We start from the raw sequence: 18,294 nt of genomic DNA, 5'->3' as shown, positions 1-18,294 counted from the left end.
TCTCAGAATTACAAATGAACACACTCCTGTTAACCCAGCAATCCTGCCTTCTGGACTATATACTTCATTTATATTTCTGCAAAATTGAAATGAAATACAAGGTTACTCATTTCAACACAGTGTGTCATAGCAAAATAAACAATCTAAATGTTCATCAACAGGCTTTGAGTTAAATAAACTATGATACATCCATACAACAAAGTGCTATACTGTTGTAAAAACAAGGAGGAAACTTTCATGTACTGATAGGGAAAAAAATTCCAAGATATATTGTTAAATGGAAAGAAAGCAAGGTGGAACACTGCATTTATTTTAAAATAAGTACCAATTTTAATATATACGTAAAAGACACAAGGTAGCTCTGGTTGCTTCTAGGAGGGATGACAGGGTGGGTGGCTGGGAATGAGAGTCCAGGGCAGGCGTCACTGCATGTGCTTTGGAAACTGCTGCTTTATGAATCATATTAAGATATTACATATTAAGAAAATAACTGTATTAAAGTAAATAATTAAATGTCTTGCTCAGGATATCAGAGCTGGCCTTCCACCTCAACAAAGGCAGCAGCTCTGGCTTTTCAATTTCCAAAATAGGCCTGGGAGAAAGTCTGGTCCCAGGCACAGGTGTATAATCCTGGACTCCCACCCCTGCTGCTGCCTCTGGGTCTCACCCACTGCAGCATCTGAAGGGTCTGCTGAAGTCCAGAAACCAGACTTGTCCAAAGAGAGACACACACGGTCCTGCTCACTGAAAATATTTCTATCCCCAGAACTGCCAGCCAACCTTGACTACCTAAGCCTCTCACTGCTGAGGATACATGGAGCTGGGTGGGACGGGTGAACACATACCTCCACCTTCCAGGGTTGGTCTGGACTAGCCCGGGTCTCCTGGTCACCAACACCCCCAAACGCTTTCAATTCCCATTTTCTCCAGAACCATGACACTGCATGTATACCCGCTCACCAAGTGCTCACTACCTGAGTGGCTGCTCATCATGCGGACAGCCTTGGCCTTGGCCAGCTCCAGGGCGGTGATCCACTGTTGCCGCTCCACCTCCGAGCTGGCCTTGAGGTGGTAGGTCCTTGCCCCACTGGTCAGCACGATACCACAAGAGTCCTCCGTGTCAAAGTGCGCAGTGGACAGGTTGATGGTGCCACGGCAGGTGTGGGCCATTTCACCCTGATTTCTGTAGGATGTAAGAGAAAGTATGAGGTGAGGCTCCCAAACTCAATAGCTCTGACTAAAGAAAGCCTCAAGGCAAATCCTCAGAGTCTCAGACCCTTCAAGCTTGGAGAGACCCTGAAATGAAAGAAGGCAATGGCTGGGCTAACACAGTGTGAACTCATGACAGACACTGACCCTTTGCCAGTTACAAGATTATGGAGCTAACAGTACCAAAGTAAGGGGAAGCAGAGGTGACTGAGTGTGGGCCATTTCCAGCTCTGATCAATGTTTGAAAACGGAGACTGGATCTACTTAACTCCCTCCTTCACACACTCAAAGGAAATTGAGAACCCTCACAACATACCAAATCTCCTTCCATAGACTGTGTTGGAAAAGGAAGAGCCACTGGTCAGTATGTAACACTGCCAGTGACAGGAGCTCATTTGGCAATTCTGCTGTCTTTTGATGCTCCTTTATTTCTCCTAGCTCTTCCTCATCTGTTATCTTCTTGATTCTTCTAGAAGTTCTATTTTTTAAATATTTGCTTGTTTGTTTCTAGAGAGAGCGAGCAAGAGCACACAGGTGAGCAGGGGGAGTGGCAGAGGGAGAAGGAGAAGAGAATCTCAAGCAGACTCCCCACTGAGCATAGAGTCCAATGCAGGGCTCGATGTAGGGCTTGATCTCACAACCCTGAGATTATGACCTGAGCCAAAATCAAGAGTCAGATACTTAACTCACTGAGGCACCCTTCTTCTACCAGTTCTAAAGTCAAATGACTTGACAATAAGACATTCAGCTTTCATGTGAACAGTAGCCTCCTTTTCCGATTCTCTTCTGCTGTGGTTACATTCCTTAGAGAAGATGACATAGTTTATACCCGAGGAGAGGTCCAATTCATAGACGCTGACATATTCCACTTGAAGGAGACTCCTAATTTACAAAACTGGCAAAGTTGGGCATGCCTGTTGGAGGCTTTACCTTTTAGATCAAAGGATTTTTAGGCTAGAGACCGTTCAGGTATTTTATTATTATTATTATTCATGGGAGGCACAGAGAGAGAGAGAGAGAGAGAGAGAGAGAGAGAGAGAGAGGGGCAGAGACACAGGCAGAGGGAGAAGCAGGCTCCATGCAGGGAGCCCGACGTGGGACTTGATCCTGGGTCTCCAGGATCACGCCCTGGGCTGAAGGAGGCGCTAAACTGCTGAGCCACCGGGGCTGCCCTAGACTGTTCAGGTATTAACATTATAGTAATTATCCAAAAATGCCACTCTGGCTCAGCTGAAAAAGGAGGGGAGGATGACTGTTCTAGACAGAGGGAACCGAAGTGGCAAAGACCATGAGGCTAGGTGGAGTATATAGCTTTCAAAGAACAGGAAAAAGTTCCATGTGGCTGAAGCATTGAGAACAACAGAGTGAAGGAGAAAAAGATACAGCTAGAAAATTGTATAGGAACCAAATGTAATGCCTTGCAGATTATGCTAAAGATTTAGACTTTTTTTTTCTTTTTTTTTAATTTTTTTTTTTTTTTTTACTTATGATAGTCACACAGAGAGAGAGGCAGAGACACAGGCAGAGAGAGAAACAGGCTCCATGCACCGGGAGCCCGACGTGGGATTCGATCCCGGGTCTCCAGGATCGCGCCCTGGGCCAAAGGCAGGCGCCAAACCGCTGCGCCACCCAGGGACCCCCTACTTTTTTTTCTTTTTAAAGATTTTATTTATTCATGAGAGACACGGGGGGGAGGGGCAGAGACACAGGCAGAGGGAGAAGGAGGCTCCATGCAGGGAGCCTTAAGTGGGACTCCATCCCAGGTCTCCAGGATCACACCCTGGGCTGAAGGTGGCGCTAAACTGCTGAACCCTAAATATTTAGACTTATCTCAAACAAAAACAGTGGGCCTCCTGGGCCTAACGTCAAGAAAGAAGCAGGGGTGGCCAAGAATTATAGAAATTCCTATAGAAAATAGGGAAGAGAAGTACTTGGGGTGAGATGGGGATATGGAAGCCTGGCCACTGTATGGTATTAGGGTTGGGCTGGAAGTTACCCAATGGCTATTGCATTGGATTACAATCCATTGACTAAATAAATATCCCTGTGTCCATAGTCAAAGGGATAAATAAATCAGGGAGAAGGGACAGATCTTTCTTAATGAACATAAATGTGATCATAGAAATAGAAAATCATTGAATGCAATGTGGGATTCTGGATTGGATTATAAAAGTTTTTAAAAAGACATTAAAGAAAAACTTGTGAAATATGAATAAAGTTGGAGGTTTAGTTAATAGTATCTTACAACACTAATTTTCCACTTTTGATAATTGTACTTTGCTGAGATAAGATGTTAACATTTGGGGAAGCTAGATGAAGGGCATGTGAGAACTCTCTGTACCTGCAACTCTTCTATAAGTCTGTTATTTCTTTTTTCTATTCTTTTCTTTTTTTCTTCTTTTTGTTAGTAGATAACCCATTTATTATAAAAGTACACAACTCAGGAACAGTCAGATGGAAGAGATACATAGGATAAGGTTTAGGGAAAGGATATGGAGTTTCCATCATCTCTGAGTGTGCCATGTCCCCAAATCTCCACATGTTCACCTACCTGGAAACTCTCCAAGCTGCAGTCTAAGTTACTTCAAAATTAAAAATAATCTTTTTTAGGGGAACCTGGGTGGTTCAGTGGCTGAGTGTCTGCCTTTGGCTCAGGTCATTATCCTGGGGTCCTGGGATGGAGTCTCTCACTGGGCTCCTGCATGGAGCCTACTTCTCCCTCTGCCTATGTCTCTGCCTCTCTTTCTGTGTCTCTCATGAATAAATAAAAAAATCTTTTTAAAAAATAATAATCTTTTTTAATGCTGCCATCACACTCTGCCCAGGGCTACAGCTGATATGAAATCTTGTGTCCAGAACCTGAACTCACTTGCCATCAGGCTCAGTGACAGAGTTGGAGATATTCCCAATGTCACTGAAGGACAGAAGCCCTAACTCAGCCCCCATCATAAAGCTTGGTTCTGGACAAGGCTCTCCACAGAGTGAGGTAAAGGCACTCTAAAAATCACTAGAAAAAGAGGAGTAGAGTGGTGGGTAAGGCTCAGAGAGGGAGGGAGGATCTCCCAGTGAAGATAAACTGAAAACCAAAACTCAAACCTAAGAAGAAAATTAATGCTAACAAAGAAAACAACAAAGTCAAATGCTCAGCAGATGAATCACTTCAGACAAAATGGATCAGAATAATATTTTTAAATGAACATAAATAGGCTTAATATTATTTTTTTTTTTTAAATTTTTATTTATTTATGATAGTCACAGAGAGAGAGAGAGGCAGAGACACAGGCAGAGGGAGAAGCAGGCTCCATGCACCGGGAGCCCGACGTGGGATTCGATCCCGGGTCTCCAGGATCGCGCCCTGGGCCAAAGGCAGGCGCCAAACCGCTGCGCCACCCAGGGATCCCTAGGCTTAATATTATTAAAGATGAAGGAAAAACATCAATAAAGAGCAATTATTTGTGAAACAAAAGCTGGTAGGGATGCCTGGGTAGCTCAATGGTTGAGAGTCTGCCTTTGGCTCAGGGTGTGATCCCCAAGTCCTGGGGTTGAGTCCCACACTGGGCTTCCTGCATGGAGCCTGCTTCTCCCTTTACCTATGTCTCTGCCTTTCTCTCTGTGTCTCTAATGAATAAAGAAATAAAATCTAAAAAAAAAAAAAAAAACCTGGTAAAAATGAAACAAGAACAGGTAGGTATGAAAAGTAACCAGAGAATTTCAGCAAATGAAAATATAGTAGATGACTTGAGATTAATTTTTCAGTTTTTGTTCTGTATCAGAAGAAATTATATAGGGGCACATATGAATTTAGGAATTAAACACCCATTAAAATCATTAAATACATTTGCTTGTCTTAGAATTTAACTATGTTCTTTTTTCTTTCATTTAGATGTTTTGTGGTTAGTCCCTGCTCCACCAGTAGCCAAAGTGATATTTTTTTTGTTCTGTTATTCAGTTTTTTAAAATTTCAATGCCTTCAAAGTAAGTTCCAAAAGTATCTAAAATTCAGGACATTTCCTAAAATTCTGGTTGTTTTTTGGCACCTACCCATGTTGTATATAAGAGTTTTTGTTTCTCCCATTGTGCGTCCTGGCTAATGCAACCCTTCTATGAGAGCTGACCCTTCCAGGGCCACCCAACATCCCAGATAGTGGAAAAGTTAAAACCCCACTCATAGAAAACTGTGTACTTGGGTCTGTAAGTTGCAGTGGCAACTCCTGTCCTACCTTCCCTGGATGGGAACTTTAGAAGTGTAAAGCAACCCAGAACCATCTATTCTCATCAATCCCTGGGCACCTTCAGTGCCTCAAGACAAACTAGGCTATGTCCTAGGGCCTGCCAGTTATGTCAGAGCTCATATCCAGCACACATGATCATTTATCTTCTGCCAGTTTTTAAAAGAAACATGTTTTGTGGCATTACTTTACATTTGGTGGATATTTTAAGTATTTAGAACAAGACAAAATATGGAACACCTTGTAAACTTAACCATAAGAGAGCTTACCATAACTAATACCCTTCTAAGTGAATCACACTGACTCTCAGCCAAATAACATTCAGCAGTTCTGATGGCCAATGTCCTTGCCAGAGATGAGACCATGATACCAGTTATCAGAACTTAGAAGCCTGTAATAGTGAAATAGCACGTCCTAAACACTAACTAAGCTGTAATAGTTAATGTAGCACTTTGGCTAGTGACTAACCCACCTGTATTGGGTACAAAACTTGTACACCAGAGTCCCCTCACCACCTCCTCTATTATCTCTCTTGGAACCCCATTTGGCTTGAGTCGCTCCTCCATTTCTGGGCTTGGCAGGGACGCTGAATCTCAGAGTATGAGATCTGGCTTCCCGATTGCCCATCGAGAGACCAGATTTTTGTAACCCACTAATGTGAAAAGGTTAACACCTCACAGGCTGAACAATGACCAGTGGGAAGTGGGAAATAGATGGGAAGCAGGCAGGTAAATACTCCTCACTTTTCCCCTCGGTGGACTTTCCTAAAGTATGTTTTATCTTTGCAAACCTTCTGGAGAAGTCCATGAGCCTAGAGAACATGAGTAGTCTATGACCCTTGAGTTTGCTGTGAAGTGTTAGCCACCTCAATAAAGTTTCACATTACTTTGGATCTTTGCCTTGCCTTTCTTTAGGTTTTGGCCTCCACATCACCAACGCTCATCTTGCTGAGTGTCCAGCTTGCCAGCAGGAGGGATTGACACAAAACCTCCATGGCATGACCCCCTCCTTGGGGAGAACAAGATAGCCACCAACTAGATCAGATCACTTTCACCTTGTGTGTGTGGACGGGGCAGGGGTCGGGTATTGAGTGATTTTTCCTTACTGGAATCCATGTGTTTTCTGGTAATGGTGTTGCCTTCAGCAGCACTATGGTCCGGTTATTGAATCCTCATTCACTGGCCTGGATTCTTATATGACACAGCCTCAAAGTCACCATTTCAACTGAGAAAGTGAAACAATGACTCCTGACTGGAGTTCACTGATCTCACTGTGAACCCTATTGTCACTCAGGAGCAGCCAACCTGACAGAAGAATGGAATGGCCTATTGAAGGCTCAGCTTGGGAGCACCTGGGTGGCTCAGTGGTTGAGGATTTACCTTTGACTCAGGTGATTCCGGGGGAATCGAGTTCTGTATCAGGCTCTCCACAGGAAGCCTGCTTCTCCCTCTGCCTATGTCTTTGCCTTTCTCTGTGTGTCTCTCATGAATAAATAAATAAAATCTTATAAAAAGAAAAAAAAAAGAAGGCTCAGCTGGGGCATCTACTGAGGAGATGTCTTATGGGATTGACCATCTAACCTCCAGGATGAAGCATATGCCTTGAACTGACAGCTGATATCTGGTGCTGTGTCCTATATAATTACAGAAGATGTGTCCCCGTGAGCCCTGCTCACCATTACTCATAGTGACACCTTGCAAAGTTAGTGCTTCCTATCAGCTGGGCTCAGCTGGTTTAGAGGTTCTGCTTCCAGGAAAAGGGGAAGCACAACACAATAAGGCATGCATTAAATCAGAAGCTGATGATGCCCTCTGGCCACTTTCTGCCCCTTGTAACAGCGACCAACAGACCAAGAAGAGAATAACAATACTGCTGGGGTTACTGATGCTAACCACCATGAAGAGTTAGGTTAGTAGCACATATGGGGATGGGAGGGGAATGCCTGGAATTGATCTGAGGGGAGTCCCTGAGGACTTTCTTAACACTTCCATGTCTGGCAGTGGCTATTAATAGGCAAGGCAACAAGGAAGTTGCCAGAGTGCTAGTAGAGAGCAAAGAGGATCTAGAACAGGTGGTGGAGGAGGAAGATAATGAATATCCATTACAGTGTCAGGACAGACAGGACAGCAGTGAATGAGCTTGTGTCGTGGCCTTCTTGCTTCCCTCTGCCAGGTAACCCCAGCAGGCCACCAGGAAGGGGCATCTGTAACTGCTCAGATTTGCACCTCCCCTCCCAGGGAAGGGGTAAAGATGTCTTCATTCTCTTAGGAGAATGGGGGTTCCCACATTGTAGTAGGAGAGCTGACACCATGGGAGGGCATGAGTGGACCTGAGTAGCACAAGGTGTGGAGCGTATTGGACACAAACCTTTGTGCACCTTCTCAGGTTCCCTTGGCCACCTCCTTCCCTGTCTCTCTCTGTCGCTACCTCAACCTTGCCTGATTGTCCCTCTACTTCTGGACTTTTGTGAAATGTTTTGTAGGAAACAGAAGGTGGAAGCAAAAGGGGCGCAGATCAATTCCCCCTCCACTCTTTCTTCTGCAGACTGCTCAGAGGTATGTTTTCTCCTTGCATATCTTCTGGAGATGTCCCTATGGCAGGCCTCCTGTATCTCTCTGCAGCTCACCTGTCCACTTCCCATTTCTACCTCTCCCCCCTGGGATTGCGCCTTGTACATAAAGTGTCAGATCTTGGGTGCCTGGGTGGCTCAACTGGTTAAGTGATCAGCTCTTGCCTTCAACTCAGGTCATAATCTCATGGGTGGTGGGATCAAGCCCCTCATCAGGCTCTGAACCCAGAGGGGAGTCTGCCTGGGGATTCTCTCCCTCTGCCCCTCCCCCTACTCGTGCTCTCTCATTCCCTCTCTCTCTAAGGTAAAAAATCAATCTTAAAAAAAAGAAAGAAAACACAAAGTGTCAGCTCTTTAATCCTTGCCTTGGTCTATGTTTTCTAGAACCTTCATAAAAAATAGGCAAATAATAATAATAATAATAATAATAATAATAATAACTGACAAGCAGCAAATTCAGATCAAGATCCACAGAAAGACAAAGGCTACTAATTTAGAGCAAAGCACTTAGCCTTGTGTGTGACTTTCATTCAATGCTAGCTCAAGCTGAGTCTGATTCATTAGCAAAGTCTGCTCCAATCTTCCAAACCCAAATTCAGTAGTACTTCCTATGGGTCACTATATATAGGAATTGTGCTAGAAATTGGAGAGGGGGTAAATATAAAGATAAATAAAACACATTTTCTGGTCTCAAAGAACATTCCATTTTGTGAAAGAGACAGGCCTGTAAATGGCAAGCTACTATTTTAATAGGCAGAGGAAAATAAATTCAAAATGGAGTATTCACTTTAGGAAAATTCATTGAGTTGTATACTTATAATTACCTACTTTTCTCCATGTATGTTACACACATATAGTATATTGTGTGTTACAGATACAACCGTTGTCAAAAAAAAGTTTTATTTTATTTTTTTTAAATTCATGAGAGACAGAGAAGAGGCAGAGACACAGGCAGAGGGAGAAGCAGGCTCCCTGTAGGGACTCGATCCCAGGACCCCAGGATCATGACCCGAGCCAAAGGCAGCTGCTCAACCACTGAGCTACCCAAGCATCCCAAAAGTTTGTTTCAAAAACAAACTAAAAATGGAAGAATAGGTTGCCGGTGGTGGGAGCTCAGAAAACAGAACGACCCCTTCTGTCCTAGGGGGATCAAGAAGGTACACTGGAACAGAATTTCAAACAATGAGGGGACTCTGCCCAGGCAAAGGCTAGGAGGAGGGTCAGACCAACCCAGAACAGTGATGTGGGTGGAGGGTGTGGCTCTAGGAAAGTTTCAGGATCCAAGGCAGCCAAAGAAGTCCAGACATGGCCTGGCTTGATAATGGGTATTATGAGTTAAACTCTATTGACCAGGAAGATATGTTGAAATTCTAATCCTCAGTACCTGCAAATGTGACCTTATTTGGAAATATGGTCTTTGAGGTTATAATCAGGTTAAGATGAAGTAATTAGGGTAGGCCCTAATCCAGTATGACTGGTGTCCCTATAAGAGGAGGAAGAAAAACACAGACACAAGGCAGCAGAGATGGGAGTGATGTATCTACAAGCCAAGGAACACCAAGGATTACTGGCAAACATCAGAAGCTAGCCAGGCCTGGAACAGAACCTCCCCTAGAGGCTTCAGAGAGAGTGTAACTCTGCTAATCCCTTGATTTTGGACTTCTAGCCTCCAGGACTGTGAGACAATAAATTTCTGCTGTATTAAGTCACCCAGTTTATGGTGCATTATCACAGTATCCCTAGGACACTAAACATGATGGCTGAACAGATAGATGAGCACAGGAATGGCCTTCTAGAAGCTGCCATGTCTGGCAGCTGGTTTATTCCTACGTATCAATCATGGGACTGCATTTCAACTCTCCATCCAGTCCCTACCTAGAACAGTCTGTCACCACAGCACCCATATCACTCCTCTTTTTTTTTTTTTTTTAAGATTTTATTTATTTATTCATGAGAGAGAGAGAGAGAGAGGCAGAGAGAGAAGTAGGCTCCATGCAGGGAGCCCGACGTGGGACTTGATCCAGGGTCTCCAGGATCACGCCCAGGGCGAAAGGCAGGCGCCCAACCGCTGAGCCACCCAGGGATTCCCCATATCGCTCCTCTTGTTCCTAGAGCAGCTCTGTCCCAGAACTACCCATTGCAGTTCAGAGCTTTTCCATTTTCCTATACCACTGAGGCTGGAGCACCCAAAATGGCCTTCAGCAAAGATTCCAAGGTTCAGGTTTCACCAATGACATGCATTAACACAAGATTTAAATGTAGAAGTAAGTTAAGAGGGAAGTGAGCAGAAGAAAAGTTATCCATTGTGGTGTCAGGGACTCTGACAGAGGGAGCAGGCTTTTTAGCCATCGGCTTCCCAATTCTGTGGCTCCCTACAGCAGCATCTGCTGCCTCCAGCAGAGCTAGTGAGAGTCTGAGGACCTACAATGCTCCTTTCAGCTAGCAGCTGCTCCTCCAGCCTTCCCAGGGACTAGGAAGCTACCTCACTCCTGACAGCACAGCCTTTAGGCTAACACTAGCCAGAGTCATTTCTGGTATGCTCAGCTGAGTTCTGGCCAAGGCACCTTCCCAGAGGCTACATCATCTCAGAATGAATACCCGTGACTGCAATCAAGATTGCAGATCTTGTGATGTGTGCTGATATGTGCTGCCTGAGATCTCTGGCAACCAAGGCACACACAGGCCAATTCTATGCATTTGCAGAGGGTTTTGTTTTGTTTTGTTTTGCAGAGGTTTTAAAATCTGGATCTAGAGATGCAAAATGGATAGCCAAAAACCCAATTTAAACATAGGCAAAAGATTTGAACAGATACTTCACAAAAGACGATCTCCAAGTGGCTAAATGAACATATGAAAAAGTGTTCAACTTCATCAGTGATCAGTAAACATATGTATGCATCATGATCCAACAGTTCCACTCCTATGGACTTCCCCATTAGGGACGTATGTATACTTGTGGTTATTAAAAGACATGTCCTGGAATGTCTGCAGTACTCTTCCTAAAAGCCCAAAACTGTACCAACCCGTATATCCATCATGGATATGGATATAGATATTCAATGGATAAACAACTGGTGGCTTATCCATGTGATGACTTATCCAAATGGCGGAGTGTTATACAGCAATGCAAATAAATGCATAAGAACATACACAAACAAGCTGGAAGAACCTTACAATGCTGAGCAGAAGAAGCCAGACACAAAGAAAATGTATTGTGAGACTCTACTTAGAGAGAAAATACAGTAACAGGCAAAACTGAGCTCTGTGATAAGAAATCAAGGCAGCAGTTGTCTGTGGGAAGCAATGACTGGAGGGGACAAGTGGGAGGCTCCTGGGAGTGGGGAATGGTCATGTTTTACTTCTTCTCTTTACAGGAGAATCGGCTATTCACTGTGTTCATTTTGGGAACATCCCCTGTACACTTACCTGCCACTTGTCTCTATGCATATCCAACTTCATTAAAACTTAACATTAAAAAGAACAGGGATGGGGGATTCTTTCATGGCAGTAGAGGCAGCAGTGACTCTGCTGAAGCAATGAATCAAAGTTCTCAAGGGCAGCAGAGGTAGCAGAACCCCAGGAGCATCAACATCCAGTGCCCAGGTGGCAATGTCCTCTCCAGGACATGACTTTGGTCTGCCAAAAGTGGCTGCCCAGCCTGCCTTGTTCTCGCCCCCCTCTGACAGCTCTGTCCTCCTGCCTTTTCAGAAATCCTATGAGCTCCTATACATCCTTTTTTGCTTAAAATATCCAGAGCTGGGTTTCTATTGTTATTGACTGAGAACCTGCTAGTACAGGTGGACAGTGGCCACAGAAGGGATATGAGAGGGCAGTGAAGAGAGTCATACAAGAGACATAGGCAGGAGAAACAGTAGATTTTGGTTCTTGTACCTCTCCGGACACAAGGATGTTGTTAGGACCTGTCCAGGTCTAAGTAACAAAGCTCAGGCTATTCGTTCTATCTACCACATCCTGAGGGCTTACCTTAGAAGTGTCTCACATAGATTAGCCACTTAAGATATGATAGGAAAGGCAGGAATGTTACCTTTCAGGAATGTTACCTTCCAGATGCAGAGGCTGAAAGGCTTGGCTATGTGGGCAGCTCACTGCAGGTCCCACAGAGGACCAAGCCACTAGAGCCAGGCCCATCCATCCACCTGCAGCCCTGTCTCTTACCCACGGGAGTGCATGGACACGTCCCCACGCTTCATTTCTATTTTCAAAAGTCATCAGAGCTGGGATCCCTGGGTGGCGCAGCGGTTTAGCGCCTGCCTTTGGCCCAGGGCGTGATCCTGGAGACCCGGGATCGAATCCCACGTTGGGCTCCCGGTGCAGGGAGCCTGCTTCTCCCTCTGCCTATGTCTCTGCCTCTCTCTCTCTCTCTGTGTGACTATCATAAAAAAAAAAAAGTCATCAGAGCTGGTTAAATAGCACCATCCAGAAAATGCTCAATATGGCAACCGTCAGAAGTGGCCAATCGAACAGAAGCATCTACTGCATGGATGAGACTATCACCACGAGACCTGACACTGTTTCACTTGGCTTCTGGCCTCATTCTTTTCCATTTAAAGCTTCCCTTGAGAAATGTGAAATAATTGTTGCTGCAAATTCTATAGGAAGGACATTTCTAATGCAGTTTTTTTAATAAAAAAGGAGACTTGGGAGCATTCTCCAAATACTGAAACTCACATCACTACATGTTTACACAAATAGATGGTGACAGAGAGCAATTTATAAAAGGCCAGCACATTTCTCCATACAACTTACATCTAGATAGTACTTCACTTTCCACAGGAGACTGTCACCAACACGATTCCTTCAATCCTCATAAGAACCCATAAAGTGGGCAAATATTTAAGCAAATGTTGATTTGCTTAGCAAATATTTATCAAGTATATTCCAAATGGCAGGCACCTGCAGGAGGGAATTAGCCTCATTTTACAATCAAGAAAGGAGAAGAGGCCAGGAAAAGGTAAATCATGTCCAGGAAAAGGTAAATCATGTGCCCTCATCCATAAAACTGGTAAACAATAAAGCCAACTGGAACTGGGTATCTCTGCCACCAACACAGGGCTCTTTCCATGGAGAATCCTAAGGTATCCATCCAGGAAATGCTTTATTCTGGTCATTACTTCTGTTTGTCGCTTGCAAGTGAAAACATAAGTTCCATGAGACAGAACTGGCCTATCTTGTCCTTACCTGGCTCAGAGCTGATGCATGGTGAGAACTCAGAGGTGGTGGGCTGGCTGCGAGAATTCATGCATGAGTGTTACACAAGCAGGGAGACAAACCCAGGGAGATGATCCAGCCCCAGCGCCACCTGAAGCCCTGCCAACCTCACACATTTAAGGTGGAACAGCAGGATAACAACACCTCACCCTTCCACATCACTCACTGAAAATTAACAAGACTCTTTTTGTGGTTCCACCAAAATGTCAAAATACCATGTACCACCCATCAATGACTAAGGTGGTTCCTAAGATTCTTAAATGGAAACCCTGTCACAGAATATTAGACAAATGCTTTAGATCTCATATTTAGACTAAAATGCCTCATCAGGTAGAAAATGGATGAACACGTCACTTTTGCTGCCAATGCAGTAACAATAAGCCACAACGTTTTTCCAAGTTATTTACCCTTTTAAATTGTGAGGCTGGTCAGGCGAAAGCTGACCTGGACTTCACTGAAAAGAATGTCAAGTCCTCTCCAGCTTGCCTCCTCAATCTCCTTCAAAGCCACCCTCTACACTGCAGCTGTTCCGCTCAGCCCTGCACTAGGCCACGGTTATCCCTCACTCAGACACACCCATAGTCTCCTCATCAGCCTCTGCCACTCCCCTGTGGCAGAGCTACCTTTTTCTAAAACTTCATTCTGAATCTGTCAATATACTGCGTTAAACCCTTCGACAACTCTCCTATTCCTTCAGGACTAGGAGTCAAAGTCCTTGCTCCTGAATATGACTTACCAGCTCTTCCTGAATAGAAATCTACTGTTTCTCCTGCCTGTGTCTCTTGTAAGACTCTCTTCACTGCCCTCTCTGCCCTCTGACATCCCTTCTGTGGCCACTGTCCACCTGTACTAGCAGGTTCTCAATCAAGAACAATAGAAACCCAGCTCTGGATATTTTAAGCAAAAAAGGTTATATAGGAGCTCATAGGATTTCTGAAAAGGCAGGAGGATAGAGGTGTCAGAGGGGGACGAGAACAAGGCAGGCTGGACAGCCACTTTTGGCAGACCAAAGTCATGTCCTGGAGAGGACATTGCCACCTGGGCACTGGATGTTGATGCTCCCAGGGCTCTGCTACCTCTGCTGCCCTTGAGAACTAGTCATTGCTGCCTCTACTGCCATGAAAGAATCCCCCATCCCTGTTCTTTTAAATGTTAAGTTTTAACGCACTTTGATATATAAAGTGGCACAACATTTTTCAAAGGCTGAAAGGAAAGAAGTGCCAACCCAGAATTCAGTGAAAATACCCTCTAGGAATGATGGAAAAGGACATTCTGAAATGAAGGAAAACAAAGAGAACTTGTCACCAGCATATCTACCTTAAAACAATGGCAAAAGAAAGATTCTCTAAAAAGAAAGGAAATGATAAAAAGAAAGAATCTTAGAACATCAGGAAGGAAGAAAGAACATTAAACAAATTTATGGCTTAAGACAATAGATATTCCTTCTCTTGAGTTTTCTAAATTATATTTGATGGTTGAAGCAAAAATTTAAACACTGTATGATGTGGTATGATGTGGTTCTACATGTATGTAGAAGAATATTTAAGACTACTAGACTATAAATGGGGGCAGGTAAAGGAACTTAGAGGGAAGTAAATTTTCTATACTTCATTGAAACTGGTTAAATGACATCAGCAGATCTGATAAGTTATGTATATATAATGTAATATATGAAGAATCACTAAAAATGTTATCCAAAGAGATACTCAAAGCACTGTAGAATTAAATACAGTCATCATATGACCCAGATTCCACTCCCAGATATATAACTGAGAGAAATGAAAATATATGTCCCCACAAAAACTTGTACACAAACTTTTACAACAGTATTACACATAAAAGGTGGAAATAATCCACATATCCATAGGTAGATGAATGAACCCCCAAAATAGTATATTATACAATGGAATCATTCCTACACTGGAATATTATTTAGCCATAAAAGGAACAAACTACTGGTCTATGCTACAACTTGGATAAACCTTGAATACTATGCTAAGTGAAAGAAGCCAGCCACAAAAGTCCACATACCATATGACTTCATTCATACAAAAGTCCATGCTAGGGAAACATATAGAGGCAGAAAGTATATGAGTGGTTGCTTAGGGCTAGGGGAAGATTTGGAGGGAGAGGGATGGGCAGAGTAGTGATAGCTAAAGGATATGGGGTTTCCTTTGGAGGTAATGAAAATGTTATAAAATTGACTGTGATGGTTGCACATATCTGTGAATATATTAAAAACCATTAGTTGTATACTTTAAGTGGGTTATTTGCACAGTATGTAGATCATATCTTAAAGGTCAGAACAAGAATAACAACTGCAATACATTGAAAGGCTTCAAGTCAAGAAATGTATAATTATACTAAAAAATAAGTCATTAGTAACCCTGGAGAGATACTAAAAGTCCAACTCATTTGTCTGATAACTGGTGAATAAAGGAAAGCATAGAACATTTTCCCTACCATTTATATTTTAGCAAAACTATTGGGTAACCAAATGGTTAGATGAGGGGAAATTTCTCTTTATAGAATTATTTTCACTAATAACTACAAAAGGAATGATAGAATATCATCATTTTGTAGCCTGTACTGAACTAATGGGTCTAGGAAATTGTCCACGGTAGCTGCTAGTGTGTGTGTGTGTGTGTGTGTGTGCAAGAGAGAGAGAGAGAGAATCAGACAACATGCATACCCTTTCAATATACCTATGAATCATTTTGCCAATATAACTGAATCTTACTCTGAATCTCTAGCTGTCAGTTTATAGGAAATAAAGGAAATAGAAGAGTATCATAAGCAACATTATGGAGATGTAATCAGCGAATTCCAGTCTGTGGCAAACTACAGAACAAATGACCTAGTTTCTTCAACCAATAAATTGCAAAAGGAAAAAAAGGGAGAAAGAGAATCTGTAAATCAAAAGAGACGGGGGAGTTCCTTCCTCTTTTCCAGGCAGTGCTCAGCCATGGGGACTCAGCACAACCAGCAGCATCAGGGCAGCCAGGCCTTGAGGCAAAGAGGTATGGCTGGCATCAAAGATGAGCAACACTAAGGTCAAGAAAATTCAGTGAGCATGACTGGGTGTGAAGGAACAGACGGAACTTGGTCAGCATGGCTGAGAGAGTAGTTTCATACCTGAAATTGAGCAAATATTTAAATATATTGAGGATAGTGGGAGCCAGAGCTCTTTTTGTCAGAGTTTGAAGTAGGAAAAATGGAAGGAGAGAGTGAGAAAAAAACTATCTCTATCCACCGAGAGAGCCAGAAGCAATGATGTCCCAGTGACAATGAGTATACCCAGCATCCAGAACTGGGCTTCTAGATATCATTTTCCACTAAAAGGGATGGGGTTCATTAGAGAAATGCACATTCCAGTATAAGACAAACCAAGAATATTTTGTTGTGGGCTGACTGGGTGGCTCAGCGATTGAGCATCTGCCTTCGGCTCACAGGATCCAGCATGGAGTCCTGCATTGGGCTCCCTGCGGGCAGCCTGCTTCTCCCTCTGCCTATGTCTCTGCCTCTTTCTCTGTGTGTCTCTCATGAATAAATAAATGAATCTTTTAAAAAAAGAATATCTTGTTGTGCCAAAAGTAAGGAAATGTTCAGAGTGATGGGTAATGTCAAAAGTATACAGGAGCCAATTTAAAACGACTCCTCCTACCCAAAGCTGGGAAAATTTGAGTAGCAATATAAATGAGAGTTACTGTTAATAACCCACTGGATGAGACAAAAATCTATGAGGTCATATTGATATGAATAGATGAACAGATAATTAAATAAAAAGCTCCTTTTATAGTACAATGCCTTCTGATAAATGTGAAAGGAATGGTGTAAAAAGAAATATCGCCAACTGGCAACTATCAAAACAATAACTTATTTGATTCAGCCAAGAATAACCAAAAGGTACTAAAAACCAGTGGGATTTGTTAAAGAATTGTGTTTTACCTAGCCTCAAAGTGTCTCCCCATAAAATACATTCTAATTTAATTATTAATTAATTATCACATTAGTTATATTCTAGTTTTATTCTGGGGTTATTCCAAGTATCTAAATTATAATTTAATTCTAATCAATTATTTGCTGGTTCTAATTAATTGTTTATAATTCCAATTAATTATTAATTCTGATTACTTACTTATTAATTCATTGGTTCTGATCAATTACTTATTAATAATTATAAGTCAACTTTACAGTGGAGAAATCTGGCAATAAACACCATCTTAATCAAATGATAAAAGTTACACCACTACTAGCAAGACTAATCAACATCCTGTGCCTCCTGATACGATGCACTGTGAAGGACATGGTAGTATATCCTGCAGTATTCCTGCCACAAATGTAGGACCTGAATCTAAACATAAGGGAACACTAGGCAATCCTAAACTGAGGCACAATCCACAAAGTAACTGGCATATATTTATCAAAAATTTCCAGGTCATAAAAAACAAGGAAAAATGGGGGAACTGTTCCAGACTGAAACTAAAGTGGTAAGACAACCAAATGCGATCAACAATCCTGAATTGGCTCTTGTACCTCTAAAGGACATAATTGAGACAACTGGAAAAATCTGGATGGCATCCATGGATTAGATGATAGTATTTTTTTAAAAGATTTTATTTATTTATTTATGAGAAACACAGAGACAGAGGGAGAAGCAGACTCCCTGTAAGGAGCCTAATGTGGGATCACGCCCTGAGCTGAAGGTAGATGCTCAACCACTGAGCCACCCAGGCATCCCTAGATGATAGCATTGTATCAATGTTTACACTGCGGATATAGGAGAATGCCCTTGTTTTAAGGAATACACACTGAAGCACTAAGTGTAATAGGCATTATGTCTGAAACTTACTCTTAAAATCTTAAGAAATAAGATGTATAAATATGACATAGAGAATGTAGAGCATAGTAACAATTGGGGGATCTGAGAGTACATGGGTACATAGGAGCTATTTGTGCTATTCTTGAAATTTTCCTCTAAGTTTGAAATTATTTCAAAACAAAAAGTTTATTTTTAAAAATCCAGGGAGGGCAGCCTGGGTGGCTCAGCGGTTTAAG

At 42.7% G+C, this 18,294-nt stretch overlaps 1 protein-coding gene across 4 annotated transcripts in view; it reads right to left on the bottom strand.

Moving 5' to 3' along the window:
* The window catches only part of OSBP2 (oxysterol binding protein 2), a 196,067-nt gene that overhangs the window by 142,137 nt on the left and 35,636 nt on the right, over positions 1 to 18,294 (bottom strand). For all 4 annotated transcript variants that reach the window (XM_049102071.1, XM_049102070.1, XM_025474558.3 and 1 more), the window contains one exon: positions 975 to 1,183. In XM_049102071.1, coding sequence (XP_048958028.1) covers positions 975 to 1,183 — 209 coding nt within the window. The remainder of the gene's footprint in view (positions 1 to 974; positions 1,184 to 18,294) is intronic.

This window comes from Canis lupus, chromosome 26 (genome assembly GCF_003254725.2).
Source record: "Canis lupus dingo isolate Sandy chromosome 26, ASM325472v2, whole genome shotgun sequence".
Classification (NCBI taxonomy): domain Eukaryota; kingdom Metazoa; phylum Chordata; class Mammalia; order Carnivora; family Canidae; genus Canis; species Canis lupus.
The sequence above is the reverse complement of the archived record's forward strand: the minus strand, read 5'-3'. Positions and strand labels throughout refer to the sequence as shown.